The 21326-nt window shown below is 40.8% G+C and overlaps 1 protein-coding gene across 1 annotated transcript in view; it reads right to left on the bottom strand.

Moving 5' to 3' along the window:
• Window positions 1-289: 289 nt before the first annotated feature.
• LOC101700053 (membrane-spanning 4-domains subfamily A member 4A) overlaps window positions 290-21326 on the bottom strand; it is a 31220-nt gene continuing 10183 nt past the window's right edge. Inside the window, exons 3-7 of the mRNA XM_087203639.1 lie at window positions 9286-9414; window positions 6669-6725; window positions 5398-5559; window positions 1464-1565; window positions 290-598 (exon numbers count right to left, since the gene is read on the bottom strand). Coding sequence (XP_087059765.1) covers window positions 479-598; window positions 1464-1565; window positions 5398-5559; window positions 6669-6725; window positions 9286-9414 — 570 coding nt within the window. The 3' untranslated portion in view covers window positions 290-478. The remainder of the gene's footprint in view (window positions 599-1463; window positions 1566-5397; window positions 5560-6668; window positions 6726-9285; window positions 9415-21326) is intronic.

Below are 21326 nucleotides of genomic sequence, written 5' to 3' on the forward strand. Positions count from 1 at the left end.
CACGCAGATGCAAGGATCGCCTGTACTCTTCACGTACTATGTTATGTGAGAAAGGAAATAAAGTGGGAGAACACAGATATGTAGTTTTGTGGGAGAAGAAAAGCCCTTTCTTCAAATGTGGAGTGAATATAAAGAAGCCGAACAAGAGGGACTGTCCGACAAGACAGTGGGTGCTCAGCCTCAGGGCCTCATTTCAGAAACACCATTTCTCCCGTGTGTGGCCGAAGCTTGTGCCCACTGAACACCCTCCTATAGAGTTTTGAGTGTGAATAAAGCCACTCGGCTGAGGTTGTTCAATCAGCTGAATTATTTTTATTCTATTTCTGGTATTCTGTTTCAGGGTGGGTGGAAAGATTTGTCAAGTTCCTAGGAAAACCAGAGAACATGACTCTGAACACACACACACACACACACACACACACACACACACTACAGAGATGCTTCCAGGTGGTTTTCCACAGGGGGGTTTGCATTGCAGTCAGGGGACATTTTCTGGAGCACTTTTCTCAGCAGCTGTTGAATCCATGAAACCTCCTCCCAGTGCTGCAGGGGAGGCTGCTTCTGTCGAGCGAAGGTCTGATGGCAGAACCAACAAAAGCTGTAAAATCAACGACAACGCCATAGGTGAGTGACAGACAAACCCAGGCTTCCCCTCCCTACTTAATATCATTATTTCCCTTTCTGCCTGGTTTCAGTCTCAGGACCAGTGTGCTGGACTTCTAGGCTTCCCCTAGATCTGGCTGTCAGTGGCCGACCGTGGCTGAGAGGCCGATGGCTGATGCAGGGTCTCAGAGTGCATCAGTGCACCTTGTGATGTGGCACCAATAGCTCTTTAGGAGCCACGAGATGACTGTCTTGCTGGGGTCACGGAGTCCTATTCAGCCAGCCCGGGAACCTCTCCCTGTGGGGTGTGCCCTGACCTGGACTCACAAGGGCTGAGCTTTGGGTGCTGGAGATGGGGAGAACAGCTTCCGTTAGCCATTCCCAGAGGCATAATTCTACTGGCCCTGAGGGACTCAGATTCCAGGTACTGTCCCTTCCTGAGTGCAGATGGGCCCATGGGAATGGCAGACTGTCTCTCCTGTGTCACCTCAGCTTGCAGTGAATTGGAAGGACACTATCCCGGGTGAGCCTGACACAGTTGTGTGAACACTTTCAAAGCACCCCAAAGAGTTCAAGATGTTTGCTTTCCTGCTGTCCTCAAAACAGTTGTTTCTGGTCACTAGTGCAACATCTGAGAGGGTGTGGGTTCTGTGGCTGGGTATGGAAGGACAAGAAAGAGGTTCAGATGGGAGCACAGTCGGCCAGCTCTGTGAGCACAGCCTTGTGAGACGCTGAGCGGGGCCTGAGCAGCTGCGCCCAGGCTCCGGTTCTGCAGAAGGGCGGGAATAACCACGAGTTTTGTGTGCTTGATGCCACAGTGATGGAAACTACTACAGACAGCACGGAAGGCCAGTACTCACCCCACCAGCATGACAACAGAGCACTTTGCACCCAAATGAAGATAGGGAGACAGCAAGGCAGAATTCCAGCACACTTAAAACGAACATCAGTCCATCCAGCCCCTTAAGATCAATTCAGAACACAGGCGTGAGGAGGGGCAATCGCAGATCCCACACATTGACTCCTAGTTATGGTGTCAAAAGGCAAAAAGCACTGGCTGGGAGTCTGGAGACCTGGCTCCTACTACATCCTGGAACTTGGCAAATTCTTTGCATACTGGATGCCAGTCATCCTCTTATTTACTTCACTTCACTGGTAAAATAATCAGGCTTTCTCATTGCTTTCTCGTGCTATTATGGAAATACAGCATGAAAGTGCTTTAAAATGGCACGTGGGCTGGTGATAAACATTTCTGTCATCTCAGTCCTTTCAGGCACTAGAAATTCCACATCATGGACGCAATTACGTGACTCTGTATTTTTGTTGTTGTTGGCAGATAAAGGTCCCTAATCTTTAAAAGCTGAAGATACATACAGTTATAGAGCAAAGGAGAATCCAGTTTGTAAATGGAATTGTTTACAACTCGGGTAGAGGGATTTCTCCACATTATTCATTTGGGTCTGAAATAGGTGGAAGTAGACAGCACAGTCCTCAAAGTTGAAGAGATTTGAAGCTTGTGCTCTGGTTTACTTGAAGACAGAGGGCAGTGTGATGAGCAATGGAATTTAGGAAGCAGGTCTCAAAGCTAGAAAATCAGAAACCTGATTTTCCCTAGAGCGCCCAGACAGGAATATATCCCTGCCAAGACTCTGACTTTAGCTTAGAGAGACTCATTTTGAATGTGATAATAAATTTGAATTGTACACTAAATTAGTAGGAACTTGTTTAAGCCACAATAAGAAAGTGATGCTATAAGGAACACCTGCTTAATTCACCCCAAAAGGCAGTTGGTTTAAAGTTTATCTTCATCCAACCTGAGGGCTCAAATTGAGGAATATTAGGAAGCGCATTTCTTCCTAATGTCTTACCCTGGATGGATCTGAGATTCTTTGGCTTAAATATTCTGTATTTTCCTCTCCATGCTTAGGGACAGATAGTCCATCTACTGTGAAAGAACCCATGGACCACAAGCTCAGTTCTGGAGAGACACACACTTAGTGGACCTTGAGAAGGTGTTGCTTCATTGCTTCTTTATGCACTCATGCCTTCAATAGACTCAGTACCCTCTGTATGCCAGGGATGGCTGTAGCCTTAGACGTGGACAGCAGCTAACAGAACAGACAATTCCCAGTCTCCAAGGATCTTCCCATCTAGCAGAGGTGATTAGGAGTTAGAAAACTCTGGGATCAGATAGTATATATTTTAGGTTTGCTGGCCCTAATTTCTTTGCTTCTGGGACTCAACTTTGGCACTGTATCATAGAAGCAACATCACACAGTATGTCAACCAATGGACTTGGTTATAGTCCAATTTCATCTTACAAAAACAAGTGGCAGGCAATACTTGCAAAATAGTAGCAAATATCTACATCTACATGGTTTGCATTTCTTCCTGTATATCTATCTCTATTATGTAGCTGAGTCTCCATATCAATCCCACACTCCCTCCCAAGGACATCATCCATTTTTGAATTTTGTGAATATACTTTTTCTGTTTGTCTTTGTAAGAGGACAGCCCTAAAAGCCATATATACATACCATAATAATACAATATATATATGAACTAATATGAGATTACACACACACACACACACACACACACACACACATATAATGGCCATCCTCAATACATTGTTTTGACCCTTATAATACTGATATCTCTCTATTATAAGTATAAATACCTGATGATTGGAAATTTACATGGTTCGGTCCAATGATCCTTGTTTCTACAAAGGATTCACATTTTCTAACCTCTTTTTATAATTATGAGGGTTAATCAACATATACTGTTAATTTTTGAATTAAAAAATATTATAGTACAAGATAAATTGCCATTCATCCCTGTCAAAATATTCACTCACTTCAAACACACTTATTCCATTGTTCTTGTCACATCCTGAAGCAGCTCTGGAAGTCCTTGCCTGGAGTGTTTTATGAGGTGGGATCAAAAATATAGTGAATGCTGGTGCCAAGCACCTTTCAACAGAAAGGCAGCTCATAAAAACAGGACGCTGCGTCCTCCTCCACCTTATTCTCTGGGTCAGGCACTGTGTGACTCCTGGCTCTTCCCCAGAGTCAAAAAGACCACTAAAGACAAACATTTTGAGTGAACTCCAGACCCAAGCCAGCCACAACGTTACAACTAAAGACACAAAAGAGGAGTCCCAGAACTGCTTGGGACAGTGGCAAGGAAGATGGGATACGGTGTGAGTCTGGTTTATTTCACTTAACGCGGTGATCTTCAGCGTCATCCAATTTCCTGCCGCAGACGTAATTTTGTCCTTCCTAACTCTGTGCGCTTACCACACTTGATTTGTCTGTGCATCTATTGGTGAGCACCTGGGCATTTCCATATCATGGCCGCCGTGAACGGTGCCAAAGCAAACGAGGGTACACAGGTAACCCCATAGTACGCTGAATGTAATTCCTTTGTGGATCCACCCACGGTGTACTGAATCATGTGGCAGCTTTACATTTGGTTTCCAAGGAAACTTCATACTGATTTTCATAGTGGCCATATTAAACTTACATTCCCTCCAGCACATGAAGAGTTTCTTTTCCTCCTACATTTTCACCAGCATTTATTGTCTTTTGGATTCTCGATGACAGCCACTCTGAGTGGCACGAGATAGAACCTCAATGGGGCTTTGACTTGTTTCTCTAGTGGCTAAAGATAGTGATCTTTTTTCCACACAATCATTGACTATATTTTCATCTTCTTTTGAGAAGTGTCTGTTCAACTTATTTGACTATTTACTGATAGGTTATATGATTTTTTGATGTTAAGTTTTTAAAAATTCTTTATGATTATCGATATTAATCCTTTATCAGGGTAGCCGGGAGAGATTTTTTCCTACTGTCCACTTGAAGAGGTTACTTTGGTGTGAATAAACAAGGCCCTAGATTTACATAGAATTAATAAGGGATGAAAGAAAAGCGCTACACTTGCTCCTGCACACTGTGCCATGGTAAAAGTTTCCACTTTGAGGTGAGAGAGGAAGGGAACAGACACAGTGGACCAGCGAGCCAAGTCCGGAAGCCGCATGGTCAGAAGAGAGCAGAAACATGACTGCGTTAACGACGGCAGCAGCGCCTCACTGCACTGGTGTAGCAGGCTGTGCCCGTGTGCAGCAGTGTGCAGAAGTAGCTCCCTGCACTCACCCCTGGCACAAACTCCAAGAACTCTCCCTACTCACATGGGCTCATGCAAGTAATAATTTACAGGATAAAGCAATGAGGATATCATGTAGACGAGGGCAGATGATGCAAAAAGAAGCAATAAAATGCAGACAGAAGTTTGACAACTTCCGGGGGCTGATTGGTGAGATGAAAACTGGTAAATATTGCAGGAACCCCCAGGGATGTCCAGCAGGACATGGTAGCATCGTGTTCAAGACAATTTTCCTTTATGATTAGAGAAGCCCTCTGGGCTGCATCAGGAAGCCCTGGGGGCATTTGGGGACTGGCGTTGCCTTGATGGAATGAAAATAGATACAGATCGGTGTTTTTAATTAAACAGTAAAAGTGGTCCCCGAGTGCTACGTGCAGTGAGCAGTACAGGGCACGTCTTCTGTCATTCGGCACTTCCTTCTCACTTGGCCTCATCACTGGTAGAGGACAAAGAGAGATGATGCATGAGCTCGACTCCTAAGTAAGAGTTGGTTCTATTTCTCCCTGGGTTCCTCTTTCCCCAAAGACCCAGCCTTTCCCAATGCTGATGGTTGGTTCTGCCAGAGCCAGTGCTGTGCACTCCTGGCTACCACACTAGCATCCCATGGCAAGAGGAGGAACTCACTGTTAAGATAGATTCTCTCATGTGACAATTTTCAGTTGTCTGGTAATAGTAGTAGCAGGAAAAATGATGCTCTGTATTTAAGATCAAGCTGACCACGAGGAGGATCATTCCCACTCCAGCAAACACAGAGCTGGTGATGTTCAGGCCTAGACTGGCTCGGACCTGGAAAGGAATAAAAGTCAGGGAAACAATCCAGGAGCGCACTCAGCTGATCCTCCATTATTCATGTGAAGCCTTACCATTTCTTTCCCAACACATTTCATACTATCTTCAGTAATTTAATAGTCTCCAAAATTATCTTTCCCTAAATTTGAAACGGTTAATCTCTTGCCAAGACAAAGATATGGCCTTGTTATTTCCCAGTTTAACTCTCTCTGATGGTGTCTCTGAGCACAGGGGATCGACTCCGAGTGTCCTTGCCTGGGTCCTCAAGTCCTCTGCACCTCAGCTGCACGGCCTGCTCCCTGAAGCTGCCCCATGCTCTGCTGCAGGGCTGAGCACTCCAAATGCTCTGAATTCTACCTGCTCCTCATGGCTCTCTACCATTTGCATGTTATGTCTTATATTGTGTCTTTCCTTCTTCCCAATCTCTTTTTATGGTGGAATAAGCTTTTCATGAGAATGAAAATCACTCAGGAAAGTGTGAGTTTTGGCATGGATATTTAATGGCTGTAGCCAGAGGAGATGTTAGAGGCAGGTGCTGGCCAGATTCCAGAAAGCCCACCTTGATCGCGCTGCAGTTTTATGTTTGCATTTTCAGCAGATTCATAGATGTAGATCTAGATGTAGATCTAGATCTAGATCTATCTATGCTGTCTTAACCTAGCTTTGTGAAAGATATGCTGGCATGAGAGTGATAGCATAAATTTCTTTTTTCTTGAGTAAAAGTTCACTGGAAAACTGAAAGCTCAAAACCCTTTCTGGGTGCAGTTGAAGTAGTATTTTAATCAATGAACATTGCATGGTGCCTGTGTCCTGAGCTCTATCTCACTTCCAGCTGCTCTGACTCTGCTTGATGTTCCTTCTCCAGGACCTCCATGTCTCCATGCAGAGTCCCTCAGCCATAATCTTCCCAAAATATTCAGCACCGTGTGCTTCATCATGATTACCCAAGTATTTGAGTTTAACTATTGAATGATCCCTCAAGGTAAAGCTCAGGACTCTTGATTTTTTAAAGAAACAATCTGTTTTATGTACTCAGTCAGAATGCATATTTGATGAAATCATTCCCCTTTTGATACCAAAATAAAATAAAAGAAAGTAGAACTCACAAGACCTTTTGTAGTTCTTCTTGCTGCTGCAACTGAGAAAGATCCTGAAATAATAAACTAAGAATGGGAGAAAAAAGTCTGTTAAAAACTTTTAACAGTATGACCAATCATAATTTATTAAAACTTACTCCTAAATTTTATCACCATGTTAAACAGAGCAATAGTTTAAAAGAAACCCTGAAGTTTGCTGATTACTCTTCCATTCTTCCAATAACGAACACAAGAATTCTACGAGATAGATCCATGGGAGAATTCATCAACTTTTTCAAAATATAACTAACAGTAATGGTCTTAAACTTGTTTAAAATCCCTGAGACATATAGCATCCAAATTCCTGAAAGGAAGTAATACTAATATGATACTCAAATAAAAATAAAAGAAGTTAAATTACTATTCTCATTTAAAATATCTATTAAAAGTCCTGAGTAAAATAATGGCAAAGAAAAATTTAGATTTCATATTTGATGACAACTGGAACAACCAGCTTATTGCATTTTGTGAGCTGGGCAACAGTTTTCCATTTTCTAAAACACCTGGAGTTGATTTAGTTGAATTCTTTGCCTTACATAATTCAACTTTAAAAATTTCTGAATCAGTACTCCAAATTTGATGTTAGAAGATTTAAAAATTATAAATGAATTCCAAGGTGAATGAATTAATACATAGCTTAATAAATATATTTTCACAAAATTTTATATAGCAAAGCAAAACACTATCATGAAAATCACCCTGAAAAAATTAACAGAGAATACTACCCATCCTTTACTATGAAATAAATCATGAATATTTGATTTTTTTTCAAATAGTGCTGTGGGTTTGCGCGAGAGTGTCTGCACAAGTGCATGTGTTAAAGTCCCAGACTGGTGATAACGCATGTTAAAAGCTGGATTTATTAATACAATCTTATTTACCATACTAACAAAACTACACAAAGCATCTTAGAGGAAAAAATAAACATTGAGCGTGAGAGATTGCTATGCATAAAACTTTGCAATATTCCAAAAGTACACCTAAGAAAACTTGATACGGATGTGGCAGTAATTCTGTGGAACTGTCATAAAAGACAGACAGCTGGACTGGAGCTGGAAGAAGCCAAACAAGACATTTGCAATCCTTACTATTGTACTTGCACTGTGAGAAGGAACCAAAGGGGGCGCTGTGCAGGCGAGGCTTGGGAATACAATTAAAACAGGAGTGAGGTCAACAAAATGTTTGTACCAACTAATGAGAAGCTGAAGTAAGAAATGCCCGCCACACCCAGTCGGTGCCTCACTTGTGACAACGCAGAGGCTGCCCTTCGTGGTGACCCTTCCAACACACGCAGAAGTCAGAATCTGTGTAAGAGGGCTTCCAATTCGGTCTGGGAAGAAAGTGAAAAGAGGACTTGCAGACTAGACTGGGTCGGTGTAAGCAGTCTGGAAACAGACTACTTGCTTTGAGGCCCGAGTCTTGAACCTGATAGATCCTGGACAAGTTAGTAACTCTTCTGACTCCTTATTTCCTCTTTCATACAATAATCAGCATGAAGAAACTTCCCTCAGAAGATTTTTATGTTTGGTTGAGATCAATTTACCCATATAAAACACTTCACAGGGTTCCTGCATCATAGTAAAACTTTAATATAAACTGACTTGTTTAGGTTTTTATTAGACACAAAAGTCCTGTTGCCACTTACAGATGTAGACGAGCATTTCCTGTCCTGCACATAGTGAACTTCTGCTCTGAACAGAAGAGGGAAATCTACAGCCAGGCTTATAATAAAACTCTAATCTTTCTTGTTTTCATTTTATAGAAAAATGGATGCCCTAAAACACTAGGATACGTTCCCTGATGCTGACGTAAACACATTTACAAATTAAAGAAATATTTTCCAGGTCAGTAGGTAAAATATGATATGTTATACTCCATGTATACCCTAATGTCCATGAAAACCCTCTTGTGTTTTGACTTGGGGATAGATTTTAAACGTTCTCAAATTCGATGAAAGTTATTTTTAGGAAACTTCTGAAACAAAGTTGATCTAAAACTAATTCTGCTTTCTAGGGTAGCCACTGGCAGAGCTGGCAAATTGCCAACACCCTGGTTTTCTTCCTTCTCCTGTGACCTTCAGAGCAGTGAGACACCTTCCCAGCTTCAGAAGTGATCTGTGGTAGTGAAAGTCCAGAGTGACAAGGTTGGCATCCTTGCTCACCCGTGGTGTGCAGACAGGGTGTAAAGTACCAACGAGCAATGATGCATGGCAGCAAAACGGATATGCGCTGCCAGCCATGTGCCCGAGGTCCTTGCCTGAACTCACCACCGCCTGCAGGTGCCTCACTCCAGGCTGCTTGTTGGAAGAATCCATGCTGTCAATGTTTCAATCATCCTGCTTTGTGTCTATAGGCACACTGTGCTGTTATTCATCTAATTGACAGGTATAAAATAACTAGTGTCTAATTTTCCATAAATTTATGGTGTCATTTCTATATTAACTAAGCAAGTGAGACAAAGGAAGTTAAGCACATTGTCTCGAAGCTATAGTACTCTATGGTACAGTTAGGAAAGGTTTCCCTGCAAATCTGAGCATAGCACAAATAATGTTCCGTAGTCTGGAATTTTGTGAAAAGGGGCCACTCACCATCACCGATCCCCAAATTAAGTACCCTGTGTACACTGTAAAGGGTTTTGGTCCATATGAAGGTGGCGTGCTGCATATCATTGCTATTCCCACGCTGAGGCTCATCAGGCCAGCCATGATCTGCATAGCCTGGAAAGGATGAGAATGAAAAGAGTTATCCTACCCAAAGGGTGTTCATGCTACCTGCTATTCAACCACACAGGTGTTCTCCATCTGTTGGTGCAGTCTACTAACCTTTAGATATTCTCCTGACACTTTTTTACATAAAGTATTATGGATATGCTAACTGACTCCAATTATCCCTCTGAATACCTTTCACTGCCCCAGTAACTTTAAGGTTATGAGGAGTTTGTTAAAATCTTCTCAAAGGTACTTATGTGATATCCATAGTGCTATTTGTACTTCATCTGTTGCTGTGGCCTACCACTTGCTCAGACTAGGGTGACCCATAAATTAGGAAGCCATTATTCTAGTGAGCAGAACTGACACAGGAAAGAAAATTAATTAGGGGCATAAAAATAAAAGAAAGAGCAATTGTGACATTCTCTTAGGACCTTGAGCCTCAAGACCAAAAGTACAGTGAATTCAAACTTGAACTTTGCTAAGGAGAGTGAATTACCAAAACTAGTGAGACACAGAGGTATGCTGAAAGGGAAATTTATAGCATAAGATGCATATGATAGAAAAATGTAAGATTTAAAATCAATTACCTAAGCTTATATCCAAGAAAGTAGAAGTAGCAGAGTAATTAAATCTAAACAAATCAGAAGAGAAATTGAAATTTAGAGGAGAAATCAATGAAATTGCAAATAGGAAACCAACAGGCAAAAGCAAGTTTTAAAAAAACTTTTTAAAAAAAAAATAAATTGTTAGTTATTATCTAGCCAGGCTGAGCAAGAGAGAGAATATCAGTTAAGTATGCCAGCATGAAATTAGAGCCATCATTATAGAACACAGGAAGTCAAAAGCTTAATAAAGGCACAATATGAGAAACTGTACAAACGTTTCATAACCAACATGAAATGGATAACTCCCTAAAACCCACTGGGCAAAACCTCACAATAAATAAAAAATCAATCTATATAGGTTATTAAATAAAATAAATGATTATTTAATAATAATCCAATAATTACACCAGCCCCAGAAGGTTTCCAGGAATAAATTCTTTTTGATGCATGAAGAAGGAATTATAATAAATCTCTGTAATTTAGTCAAAATATATCTTAACTCATTCTATGAGACTAGAAATATCAAAATAACAAAACCGGATGAATGTCACAAAAGAGAAAACCACTGAGCAACATCTTTCATGAACATAGATATGATAATCCTATACAAATTTAATCCAACAGTTTATAAAAGGAACTGAGAACTGTGAATGAGTGGTATTTAGGAGGTACACAAGGATAGGTTATCATTGAAAATCAATTCATTTCATCCATCTTATTAATAGCCAGAAAAAACATATGATCATATCAGTAGATGACAAAAAGGATTGAAAAAAACCCCTCACTCACTATAAAATAAATCCCAGTAAACTAGGAATATAAGGCACCATCTCAACTTAATAAAGGAAATCTACCAAAACCCATAGAGCTACCCACCATTACTGTCAACAGTTAGAAACCAAGATGTTTCCTAGCAACAGATGTAACAAGGTAATGTGTGCCCTGCCTCCACTCCTCTCTCCATTCTCTTGGAAGTTCTAAACTAATCAGAAAGAACAGGAAGTAAGAAACATACAGATTGGTAAGAAGGAAACAATTTCAGCTTCTTCTTAGATTACATGATCATCTATGTAGAATGTCTGAAGGGGAAATTGTTCACAAAATCCTGAGACTAATAGTTGGAGGATACAGGCTTAATGCACAAGAGTCAACCACTTCTCTGTGTGATTCCAATAGGTGAAAACTGAAATTAAAAATATAACACCATTGAAATTTGTAATCTGGTGCCATTCCACCGCTCCCAGGGAAGAGGAGGTGAGCCAATCCCAGCACCCAGGGGAGGCTCCCCAGCTGCCATTCCACTGCTTCCAGGGCAGAGGAGGTGAGCCATGCAGGCACCAGCAGTAACCACCCTCCCACGTGGAAATGAGAAGATACATAAACAAGCCTCAAAAACAGACTTCCAGATCACCTACAGCAACCCCAAAGGGAAACGAGACAGAACAATCTGATACTCAACCACCTGGACTCCCTGAACTGGCAACAAAAGAGGATCTGGAAAAAATGAAATCAGAAATAATTTCTCAGATAACAGCAGAGATTGTGCCCATAGTGCAAGACATGATTAATAAATCTAGAGAATACACAGATAAAAAAATAGAGGAGCTGAGGAACATGATGGAATCCCAACATAGGAAACAAATGGAATCCATAAAACAGATGCAATCAGATTTCCAGGACATGAAAAACTCCATTGAAAGTCTACGCAGCAGAATGAGCACATGTGTGGACACAGTTTCAGATATGGAAGATAAGATTGCAAGTAGTGACTAGGAAAAGAAACATTTCTTTAAAATTGTAAGGAACCACAAGAAATCAATCCAGCAGCTGCTAGACCATGCAAAGAAGAATAACATAAGACTGATAGGAGTCAATGAAGAAAGAGGAGAGAGTGCAGATGACATAAAAAAACTGTTCACAGAAGTGATGGCAGAAAGCTTCCCAAGCAGGGGAAAAGAACTTGACATACAGATAAGTGAGGCATATAGGACTCCAGCTAGCCTTAATCAAAAAAAATCTACACATAGGCATATAATAGTTACGATTCCAGAAATCCAACAGAAGAACCAAATTCTATAAGCAGTGAGAGAAAAGAAACAAATCACATACAAAGGAAAGCCCATCAGAATCACAGCAGACTTCTCAATGCAAACTCTCAAGGCAAGAAGAGCTTGGAGTGATGTATTTCAAGCCCTAAAGGAAAATAGCCTTCAACCCAGATTGATGTACCCTGCAAAACTATCTTTCAAAATTGATGGAGAAATAAGATACTTTCATGATAAAGAGCACCTTAGGAACTTTATGAATACCAAACCAACACTCCAAAAAATTTTAGACAATACCCCAGGAAGCCCAGCAGAATAAATCCATTGGGTGGGACAAATTAAATGCAAAGGGGGAGAATCCAACAAAAAGAAAAAGTCATAACAAGACTTTTAAAACTTTTAACTTCATCTCCCTAATGAGTGTATAATTCAATCTTGTTATTGTACTGATTAGTATTTTTCTTATTCTAGTGTTGCACACCTTTCCTTGTACTGTACTATTTATCATCTTCTTGTGTCCACTTTTTAATTGGATTGTCTATTAATGAGCTATAAGAGTTCTTTATATATTCTAGTCATAGGTTATATGCATTGTAAATATGGTCAGTTTAAGGACTACTTTTCATTTTAATGATGTCATTTAAAGTTCTAAATTTTGATGGAATCTCATTTATCAATTTTTTTCTTTTATAAATCATGTTTTTTGTATCCTAGGAAGTTCTTGCCTACCCTAAATTCATAATAATTTTCCCTTATAATTTCTTCTTAAAGTTTTATAATTTTATAAAATTTATAATATTTTATAATATTTAGGTTCATACATCCTTTCAAATTATTTTTATGTATGGAAATAAAGGGTTGAGGTTAATTTTTTATATACAGATATCAGGTGTTCTCGTCCCACTTGCTGAAAACACTATCTTTTTCTCGGCTCTTGAATTGAGTTTATATTCTATAAAATGTTAATGTTAAATAATCTTTCAAAAGTCAGTGGACCATATATGTGTGGTTCTATTTCTACATTCTCTGTTTTATTCAAATGATCTATATGTCTTTCCTTACACCAACATTGCCTTGATTACTGTAGCTTTAGAGGAACTCTTAAAATTAGGTATTTAGCATCTTCCAACACTGTTTTTTTTCTTTTTCTTTTTACTTTTCTAGGTCTTTTGTACTCCTACTTAACTTTTAAATTTCAATATCCAGTTCTTCTTTTATAGCAACTATACATTGACCTGAATTTTTACATATACCTTGTGTTTTCTAATCCTGTTAAATTCAAATTCAAGTTCTAAGAGCTACTAGAGATTTCTTAGTATTTTCTCTATAGATGATCATTTCATCTACATACAAAGATTTTGCTTGCTTTACCTTGCCAATTCTATCCTAATTGTGTCATTTTATTTACAGACTATTTTGGTTTGGGACTAGGTTTCAAAGTTTAATGGACAGATGAAGAGTAGGCATATCTGCCCTTGTTACCCACCTTGGGGAGAACGCATTGTATCTTTTCCATTCATATAAGGTGTTTTTGCTGGAAGTATGGAGTACATGTCTTTAATCTGTTGAGAAGGTTCTGTTCTACTTCTAGTCTCCTGATAGCTTTTACCATGAACAGCTGTAGAATTTAGTCCAATACTTTTTCTACAACTAGTGACAGGATCATATGGCTTTTTCCTTTCCTCTGTTAAAATGATGACTTTTGGGGGTGGATCTTCCAATGCTGAACCAACACTGCCATCCCTATAATAAAACCACTTTCTATATACTGCCAGGTCTGACTTTTAATAGTTTGTTTTGTTAAACAAATTTCTATCTATGTTAATACTTTTTTCTTCTATTATCTTTATCCAGTTTTAGGATTAGCACAATGTTGATTTCCTAAAATAAGGGGAGAAGTGTTCTTTTTTTTCTACTTTATTTGTTTGATACAATTTATCAGTTAAAATGTATACTAGCCTGCTGTTGTCATATAGGTAGGTTTTCAAGGTAGGAATATACTTTCTTTAATAGGTGCTATTCAAATTTTATATTTCCTCCAGCTTTAGTTTCATTAATTTCTCTTCCAAGGTACTTCTTAGAAGTTGTCAAATTTATTTCAAAAAAGAGCTTTGTAATATGCTTTCTATATCCTTTTAAATTCTGTAAAATCTGCGGTAATGTCTCCTAGATCTTGATACTGTAATTTTAAAAATGTACAATTGATATTGTGTAATATGAAGTAAAGGTCTAAAGGAGCAGGGGAAGTGGGAGGGGTAGGGGAAAGGAAAGAAGGGAAAAGAAAAAATACGAGAAAAGGAAAAAATGGAAACAAAGTCTTTGCAAATAAGGAAGGGTGGAGCAGGTGAAGGGAGGGCAGGGGAAGGGGAAAAAAATAAGAACCAAGATACTCTTGTAATGGTACAAGATCCAAATGAAGTATGTAACTGTATTTTATGCCCAAAATGTATAAAATAATGGGGGAAAAATAAAAAAAATTGTAATCTGAGAGTAACGTACTTAGGTAATGATATTTTGTTTTTGTTAATCATAAACCTATCAAAATGCACAAAAACTATAAAACTCTGATGAGATAAACCCAAGATCTAAATAAATATAGAGAGATTCTAGTCTATTGGGAAGGAAAGCTTAATACACTGAAGATGATAGTTTATCCCAGCATATCTATCATTTGCATGCCATCTTGGTCAAACTCCAAAACCCATAATTTATGAGTATCAAACAGTAATTTGAATAATTATATGGAGAGGCAAAAATTTCAAAATACCAAGTACATTGTTGAAGAAAACAAGAAAGATAGTTGGAAAATGGACAAAATTGCACTTTAGGGTGCAGTATAAAACTATAGTAATCCAGAATTATGATTCTGGCAAAAGTAGTAGACAACTAAATCAATGAAAGAGAATAGAAATCCCAGAAATAGACATGTGATTGGAGTCAGCTGATCTCTGAGAAAGGTGAAAGGGTAATACAATCAAGAAAAGATCATGCTGGACAAGAGGGACTCCCACATGCAAAGACTTTGGGCACAGAATTTTATCCTTTGTAATAATTACCTCAAAATGACTCACATACACAATCAAAATTACAAATAGAATTCCTAAAAAGACATAGTTGAGTATCTACATGACTTTGGATATGGTGCTATCTTTTTCAATGCAGTATTGAAGGTCTGATCCATAAAAGAGAAAATGGCTAAAACTGATTTCCTTAAGAATGGGAGACTGTCCCAGGTGGCCAGCGCCATGCTCCGTGGACTTTCCAGGCAGCAGAAGTTGGAGCTCTCTCTGTGTACAGTTTCATTATAATATGTTAAGTACCTCCCATATTTGTCATACCAACCCAAAGTGAACTAAAACATGATCTGTCTCTCATGCTGGGTCAAATGAGTTGAAAAATCATGTGCACACCACAAGTACACAAGGATATTTAGGAAGCGCTATGTATAATTGCCAACATTGCCCTTACATAGATAAAAACATGAATAAAAGGTGGCACTTTTAGGCAGTGGAGTTCTGGTTAATGTTAAATGAGGTATCAAGCCATGAAAACCCACGGGAGAAATGTAACTTACCTGGAGTGCAGGAAACCCACCCAGAGACTGAATGCTACACACTGCCAGCTGTATGCCTGACCTTCTGGAAAAAGCGAACCCTACAGACATGAAAATAACAGCACTTGTGACGAGCTAGAGGGGTGTGAAGAAAGATTAGGCAAGGCACAGAATATTTTTAGGGCAGTGAAATTACTTTGCCTGCAACTATAGTAGTGAGCACATGCGTTTGTAAATTTTCCAGAATTGTAGACTCCGAAACCCATGGAGGGCAGCTTTATGGACATAGACTGCGAGTGATACTGCTGGGCATGAGAGGTTGTAACACATCCACTGCTAGGTGGGGTGACTGCTGATGGGGATACTAGGCATGAATGGGTACAGAGACACATGGAAGAATCTGTCTTTCCTCTCAATTCTGTTGCAGACCTAAAGCTCCTCTGAAAAGTAAAGACTGTTTAAAAATACTTATCAACATGTTAAAAGTTAAACCCAGTGGGTTTTATGGCTCATGAAAATAGGGTTTCCAAAATTCACTAAAAATAAGAGCTAGTGGGAAAGAAGAACATGGAGTGTCCACAATGATTTGTGCTCCATGGACTCAACTTTAGGAGGCAGATAAATCTTTCCATTTGATTCTTCTTTCAAGCACCCTACAGGAGGCTCTGGAAGGAACTGTTTGGAAGAAGGAAGGTGTTTCCTCTTGGAAAGCAGGTTAAGAAAGGGGACCAGAGACATACAGGGACACGCAGGTCCTGGGTTATGAGGCAGGCCTGTGGGGGACACAGCCACTGCTGCTCCTCCATGTAACTGTCCTGGATGAAGCACAGCCCAGAACAGATCTGAAGTCAGTGTGTATAAAACACAACTCGATGGGAACCACATGCGATTGAGTCAATATCATATCATTTTCCATGTTTCAGCCTGAAAACCAAACACTGATGACTACAGGACAGGTCACAGTGCTCGGAGCCCAGTGGGACCGTGTGTGGCATTGGCTTGACCAGGCATGAGTTTTCTACACCATTGCTCTCCTCAGATCCGAAGACAACTTACACCAAGGACCTTGGGCTTCCCCTTCAAAAACTTCTCTGTCATCCCTTCCCACAGACTGGAGTGCAGAGAAATGGGCTTCCCCAGCTGGGGCTCAGGTCCAGCTGCCACTGAGGCCCTCTCCATTCGGTGGATAGTCGCCATGGCAGCAGAGAAAGCACTGGAAGACAAAATGCAGCTTAGGATGAGGTCCTGGAAATGACAAGAAAAGGACAGCTCACAAGTGCGTCCAGAAGGGCAAATTCTCATGAACACTCCTTTTCGGCACTATTGCAGCTATCTGAGGGCAGGAAAGTAAATAAATGAATACATTAACACAGGAGCATGTGATATCAGAGTGATAGAAAGATGGAGATTTGTATAAGGACGAGTTACATAGGATGGACTCCAACACAAAAACTTCAAGGCCTCAGTCCAAGGCTGTTCACATTTTGTCTCTGCCCCTATTATAGCTTATTCCCTTGGTGACAGCCACTTCTGTCATGGAAAGATGACTTAATCGAGGTCATCTGCAGTAATATGTGTCCTGTAGTATTTAGTGGTTCAGGTACATTCTCAGAGCTGGAACCCTTCCCTGGTCCATCTGTATACTCAACGTGATCCCTGAAATCTGGAATTTGGTCTTAAAAAGTCAGAACTTTGAAAATGCAATTTGTGGCTCTGAATCGCATCCTTGCCACCACACATTTAAATCTTTTGTCTTCTTACAGTGCTTTAAATCCTGACCAATGCAAAGGGAAGATGCAAACATTCTTTTCTCAGTCTACAAACAGGAAATTAGTACTCATGTCTGTTTTTCCCTGGTGAATATACTGAGTCCACCAGGTGTCTATAGACAGGTTTAAGGGACATTAATTCTGTATGTGCTCCTTTGAATCCATACTCAGATGCTCAGATGCAATGCTGATTTCCATAACTGTTGACAGAAGTGAATCTTAAGACTATTAAAGCCACCGTTGATCCAGATAACTCTCTGTGCTTCTCTGAGTCCATACTTACCTTGTGTTTGTATGTGTGCACTTCTATTGGTTTCACAAAATTTTAAAAATACTTTATCTATTCAAATTGTCTGTTCTGAACAGGAATTCAGATTTCTCCAGGTAATCAACTTATGTTTGTGTATAAGAGACCAAAGGAACTATTATTAGCTATTTAACAATACAACAGACAGAAATTAGGGGATGGAGTTTGAATTTAAGAGAAAGCTTGGGGGGGTGTAAATAAAAATAAAAGATTAATTTTGTAAAACATTGATTTTATTACATGTTCAAACTTATGGGTTCTGTCTAAAAGTATGAAATGACAAATCATAAAATATTATTTTAAAAAGCTAGAATACAGATAATATTATCAAGCACTAGTGAAGAACAAGTGAATCACATTGAAATACTTAAAGATAAGGATGCAGATATGAAAATGAAACCCAAAAGTCATTTTTTTGTCTCCTCTTTAAGGAATTTTTCAAAAAACAATTAGGAGAAACAGAATTAGAACTCTAGTTTCTAGTGAAAGTTAGAAAAACATAGAATTCCCATGTAAAATGATTGTTAAAGGTCACAGGATGAATTAGAGGGGAATTGTGGAGATTGTATCAATGGAGCAGGATACCATGGTTATAGATTTCAGAGTACAGTTATTCTAGATGGAAGACTTATGAAATATAAAACATGAAATTATGGTTCACAACAGTGGGGGTGAAGGCAGCAATTGACAATTGTAACTTCACCCACTCATGTATAGTTGTGACAATTATGCCAAGTAAAACAACAGGGGAAAACATGACAAAAGGGCTCATTTGTAAGAAGCAATCTGTCTCTGAATGCTTTTTACACTGAAATCCATAAAGAAGGAAACAAATACTCATTGTGATCAGCTCAGTGTATTGCTACAATCAAACATCAGTGAATCCAGAAGGGGAAGGTTCCACAAGCTAGCATTATGAGAAACACTGGGGTGACTATGTGCTCCACACAGGACTTTCCAAGCTGTGAGCACCACCAATATGAGGGCGTCCCCACTAGACTGTCACCTGCTGGTGTCCTATCCCTCTCACTTTGTCTCCATGCACTCAGGTGGTGAAACCCTACCAACTCACTTCTGAGAATGTATCTGCACTATTAACTGATGCATGACAGTATTTCAATCAAAAGTGAATCCAATATGGAGAAGTCAAAGAGAAGTAGAAAAAGCTACGTGATAGATTTACCAGAGAGCTCAGATTTCAAAAGTAAAAACATAATGTTGATATAAAAATTGCTTAATATGTTAAATAAAAATGACAAAAGAGAAAATTAATTAAGCAGCACTACAATTCTGAAGAAAAGAATAGAGGCTATGTAGAAAAACAAGAAAAAGGCATGATACAAGAGAGTTTAAAAGCTTAAAAATTTAAAACTCACGAGGTCCAAAATACTGTCAATTATTTTGCTGTAGAACTGCAGCCTGAAGGATGACTCGAAGTTCTTAATGTCTGTTCTCTCCTCAAAGAGAACCAAAACCACAAGCACACAACCAAGCTTACAGCGAATGACTGAAGAAGAGCTTCAGAAGGCAGGAAGGGAGGAGCAAGGGTCCTGTGAGTGTCACAATCTAGGCTGCCTGTCAGAGAGAAGGGGAGAATCACCCTCCCTCCCCACCCTGGGCACCAGCTCTGACCAGGAGAGTCCCTTGCAGGAAGATGAAGTGAGGACCCAGCACTGCACACCACCATCGCAGGCTCACTCTGAAGACTCCTGCAGTCACATCCTCACTGAGCCCACCCGAGAGGCCGCCAGGTTCTCATGCCTATGGTTACCAGACAGGGAGCCCTCTTCACACCCCTCGCTTGCTGTGGGCCTTGGGCCCGAGCTGCTCCTGAGCCGCCATTTCTTGGAACCAAGTGACTAATAGCGCACTTGTTCCATGGACTACTGACCACCAGCCCTTCAATGCCTGAGGGCTCTGCACCAGTGCACCAAGCCCCTCAGCCCACCATTCAAGAGAAGGCTGTGGCTACAAATACCGCTAGGTCCTAGGTGCCCTGGAGCTGCTCTGTCTCCCCAGCCCATGTTCTGGTGCTGCCTCATCCTGAGGGCACAGGTGTGAGCTTAGTCTTTCCACACTGGGATGCAGAAATGTGGCCAACCAGGGCAGATGCAGACACTACTCCCAGTCTGAAGCCAAGGTGACCCAGTGCCTGCCCTGCAGAGACCTAGAGTCACGGCTGACCAGAGCCATCGAGCTCCCTGCACACGGGGTGAAATGGCTGTGTGCTTCCTGGGAAAGCAGAGCCTCTTGGGCCTTCTGAGGTGAGGTAATGTGGTGACCCTGCCCCAGGGAATGAGGCCTTTTGAGTGGTCACACCCCACACTGTAGTCTGAAAGCCCTGTGCGATTCCTGCTGGGACTTCACTAGTCTCTATGACTGTGTGCTTCCCAGGCTCCCTGCAGCCCTGGAGTGGAGACTGTGCTGTGCGACTCCATGAGGCCCAAGCCATGGCTGGCCCTCATTGTTGCTGGGTGTCTGCTGCCTGTACCTGAGCTCACAAGGGTTGCGGTAGAGCTGTGCCCGACCTCTCACCCTCCAAGTTTCTCACACTGTGGCCAGAGACCCATGTTGATGTCTCCCATGTGGCTTTGAAGAAATCTGAGGGTACAAACTGACTCAAGGTCTGGAGCCTTCACAGCACCGTGTCTTTCCCAGAGCCAGGTTGAGGTTGCACTTGGGCCTCCAAGATTGGGGAGTCAGGTTTCCAGCTCTGTTCAGATTGCCCAAGCTTCTAGGCTGGGCCTCAGGGTACAGACCACAGAGTTGTGGGAAATCTGCATCCTCTTTTGCCCTAGTGAGAAAGCCAGTGCAAAAGTCCCAGACACCACAGCAGTTCTGCAGAACCCAGAGCCCAGTGACCGAGCCGCATCATAGCTGTGAACATGCGTGCCCGACCACACACCACTGCCGCTCCGAGCTGGATATGAGGCAAGAGGACAGGACAGCCTCTCAGCTAAGAGTTCACACTGTGGGGAAGAGAACTCAGGGACAGAAGAAAATATACACAAACACACACAAAACAAGGGAGCCTCACAACATCATAGGAACACAGTAGTTCTGCAACACCAATTATTCAAGATATTCTTTAGGAAACTCAGCGAGACAAGAATGCAGATACATCATATCATGAAATCAGAAAAACGATTTCTTCTTTGAAGGATAAATTTAAGAGGTATGTTCATGAAACAGAACTGAACAGAACCATTGAAGATGAAAAATTTCGTAAACAAAATTTAAAATACAATACAGATGTTCAATATTAGACTGGATGAAAAGGAATAAAATTGGAAACTTACAAACAGAGCTTTTGGAAAACAAACAAACAAAAAGAACAATGAAAAAGTCTGAAGAAGGCTGAGGGACTGGTGGAATGCCACGAATGAAAACATATTCACCTCGTGGCAGTGAGACAGACACAAATGTCTCACTCTCTGCCTTAGCTCCTCTTCCTCTCCCAGTGGACAGGGACAATGAGCTGTGGTGTCCTTCCTGCTTGTTCAGGAGCTGCTCTCCTCCAAGCCACTCTGACCCGATGCAGCTGGACTCTCAGCCATGTGCTCCTCCCTCACTCCCACCACTTCCCATTCTGCTGTGGCCTCTTTGAAGAAGTGGGGGCCATGCAGATGTGGATGAGTG

Source organism: Heterocephalus glaber, unplaced genomic scaffold (genome assembly GCF_053883595.1).
Source record: "Heterocephalus glaber isolate CG9 unplaced genomic scaffold, H.glaber_assembly_v1.0 deba00001805, whole genome shotgun sequence".
Taxonomy (NCBI): Eukaryota; Metazoa; Chordata; class Mammalia; order Rodentia; family Bathyergidae; genus Heterocephalus; species Heterocephalus glaber.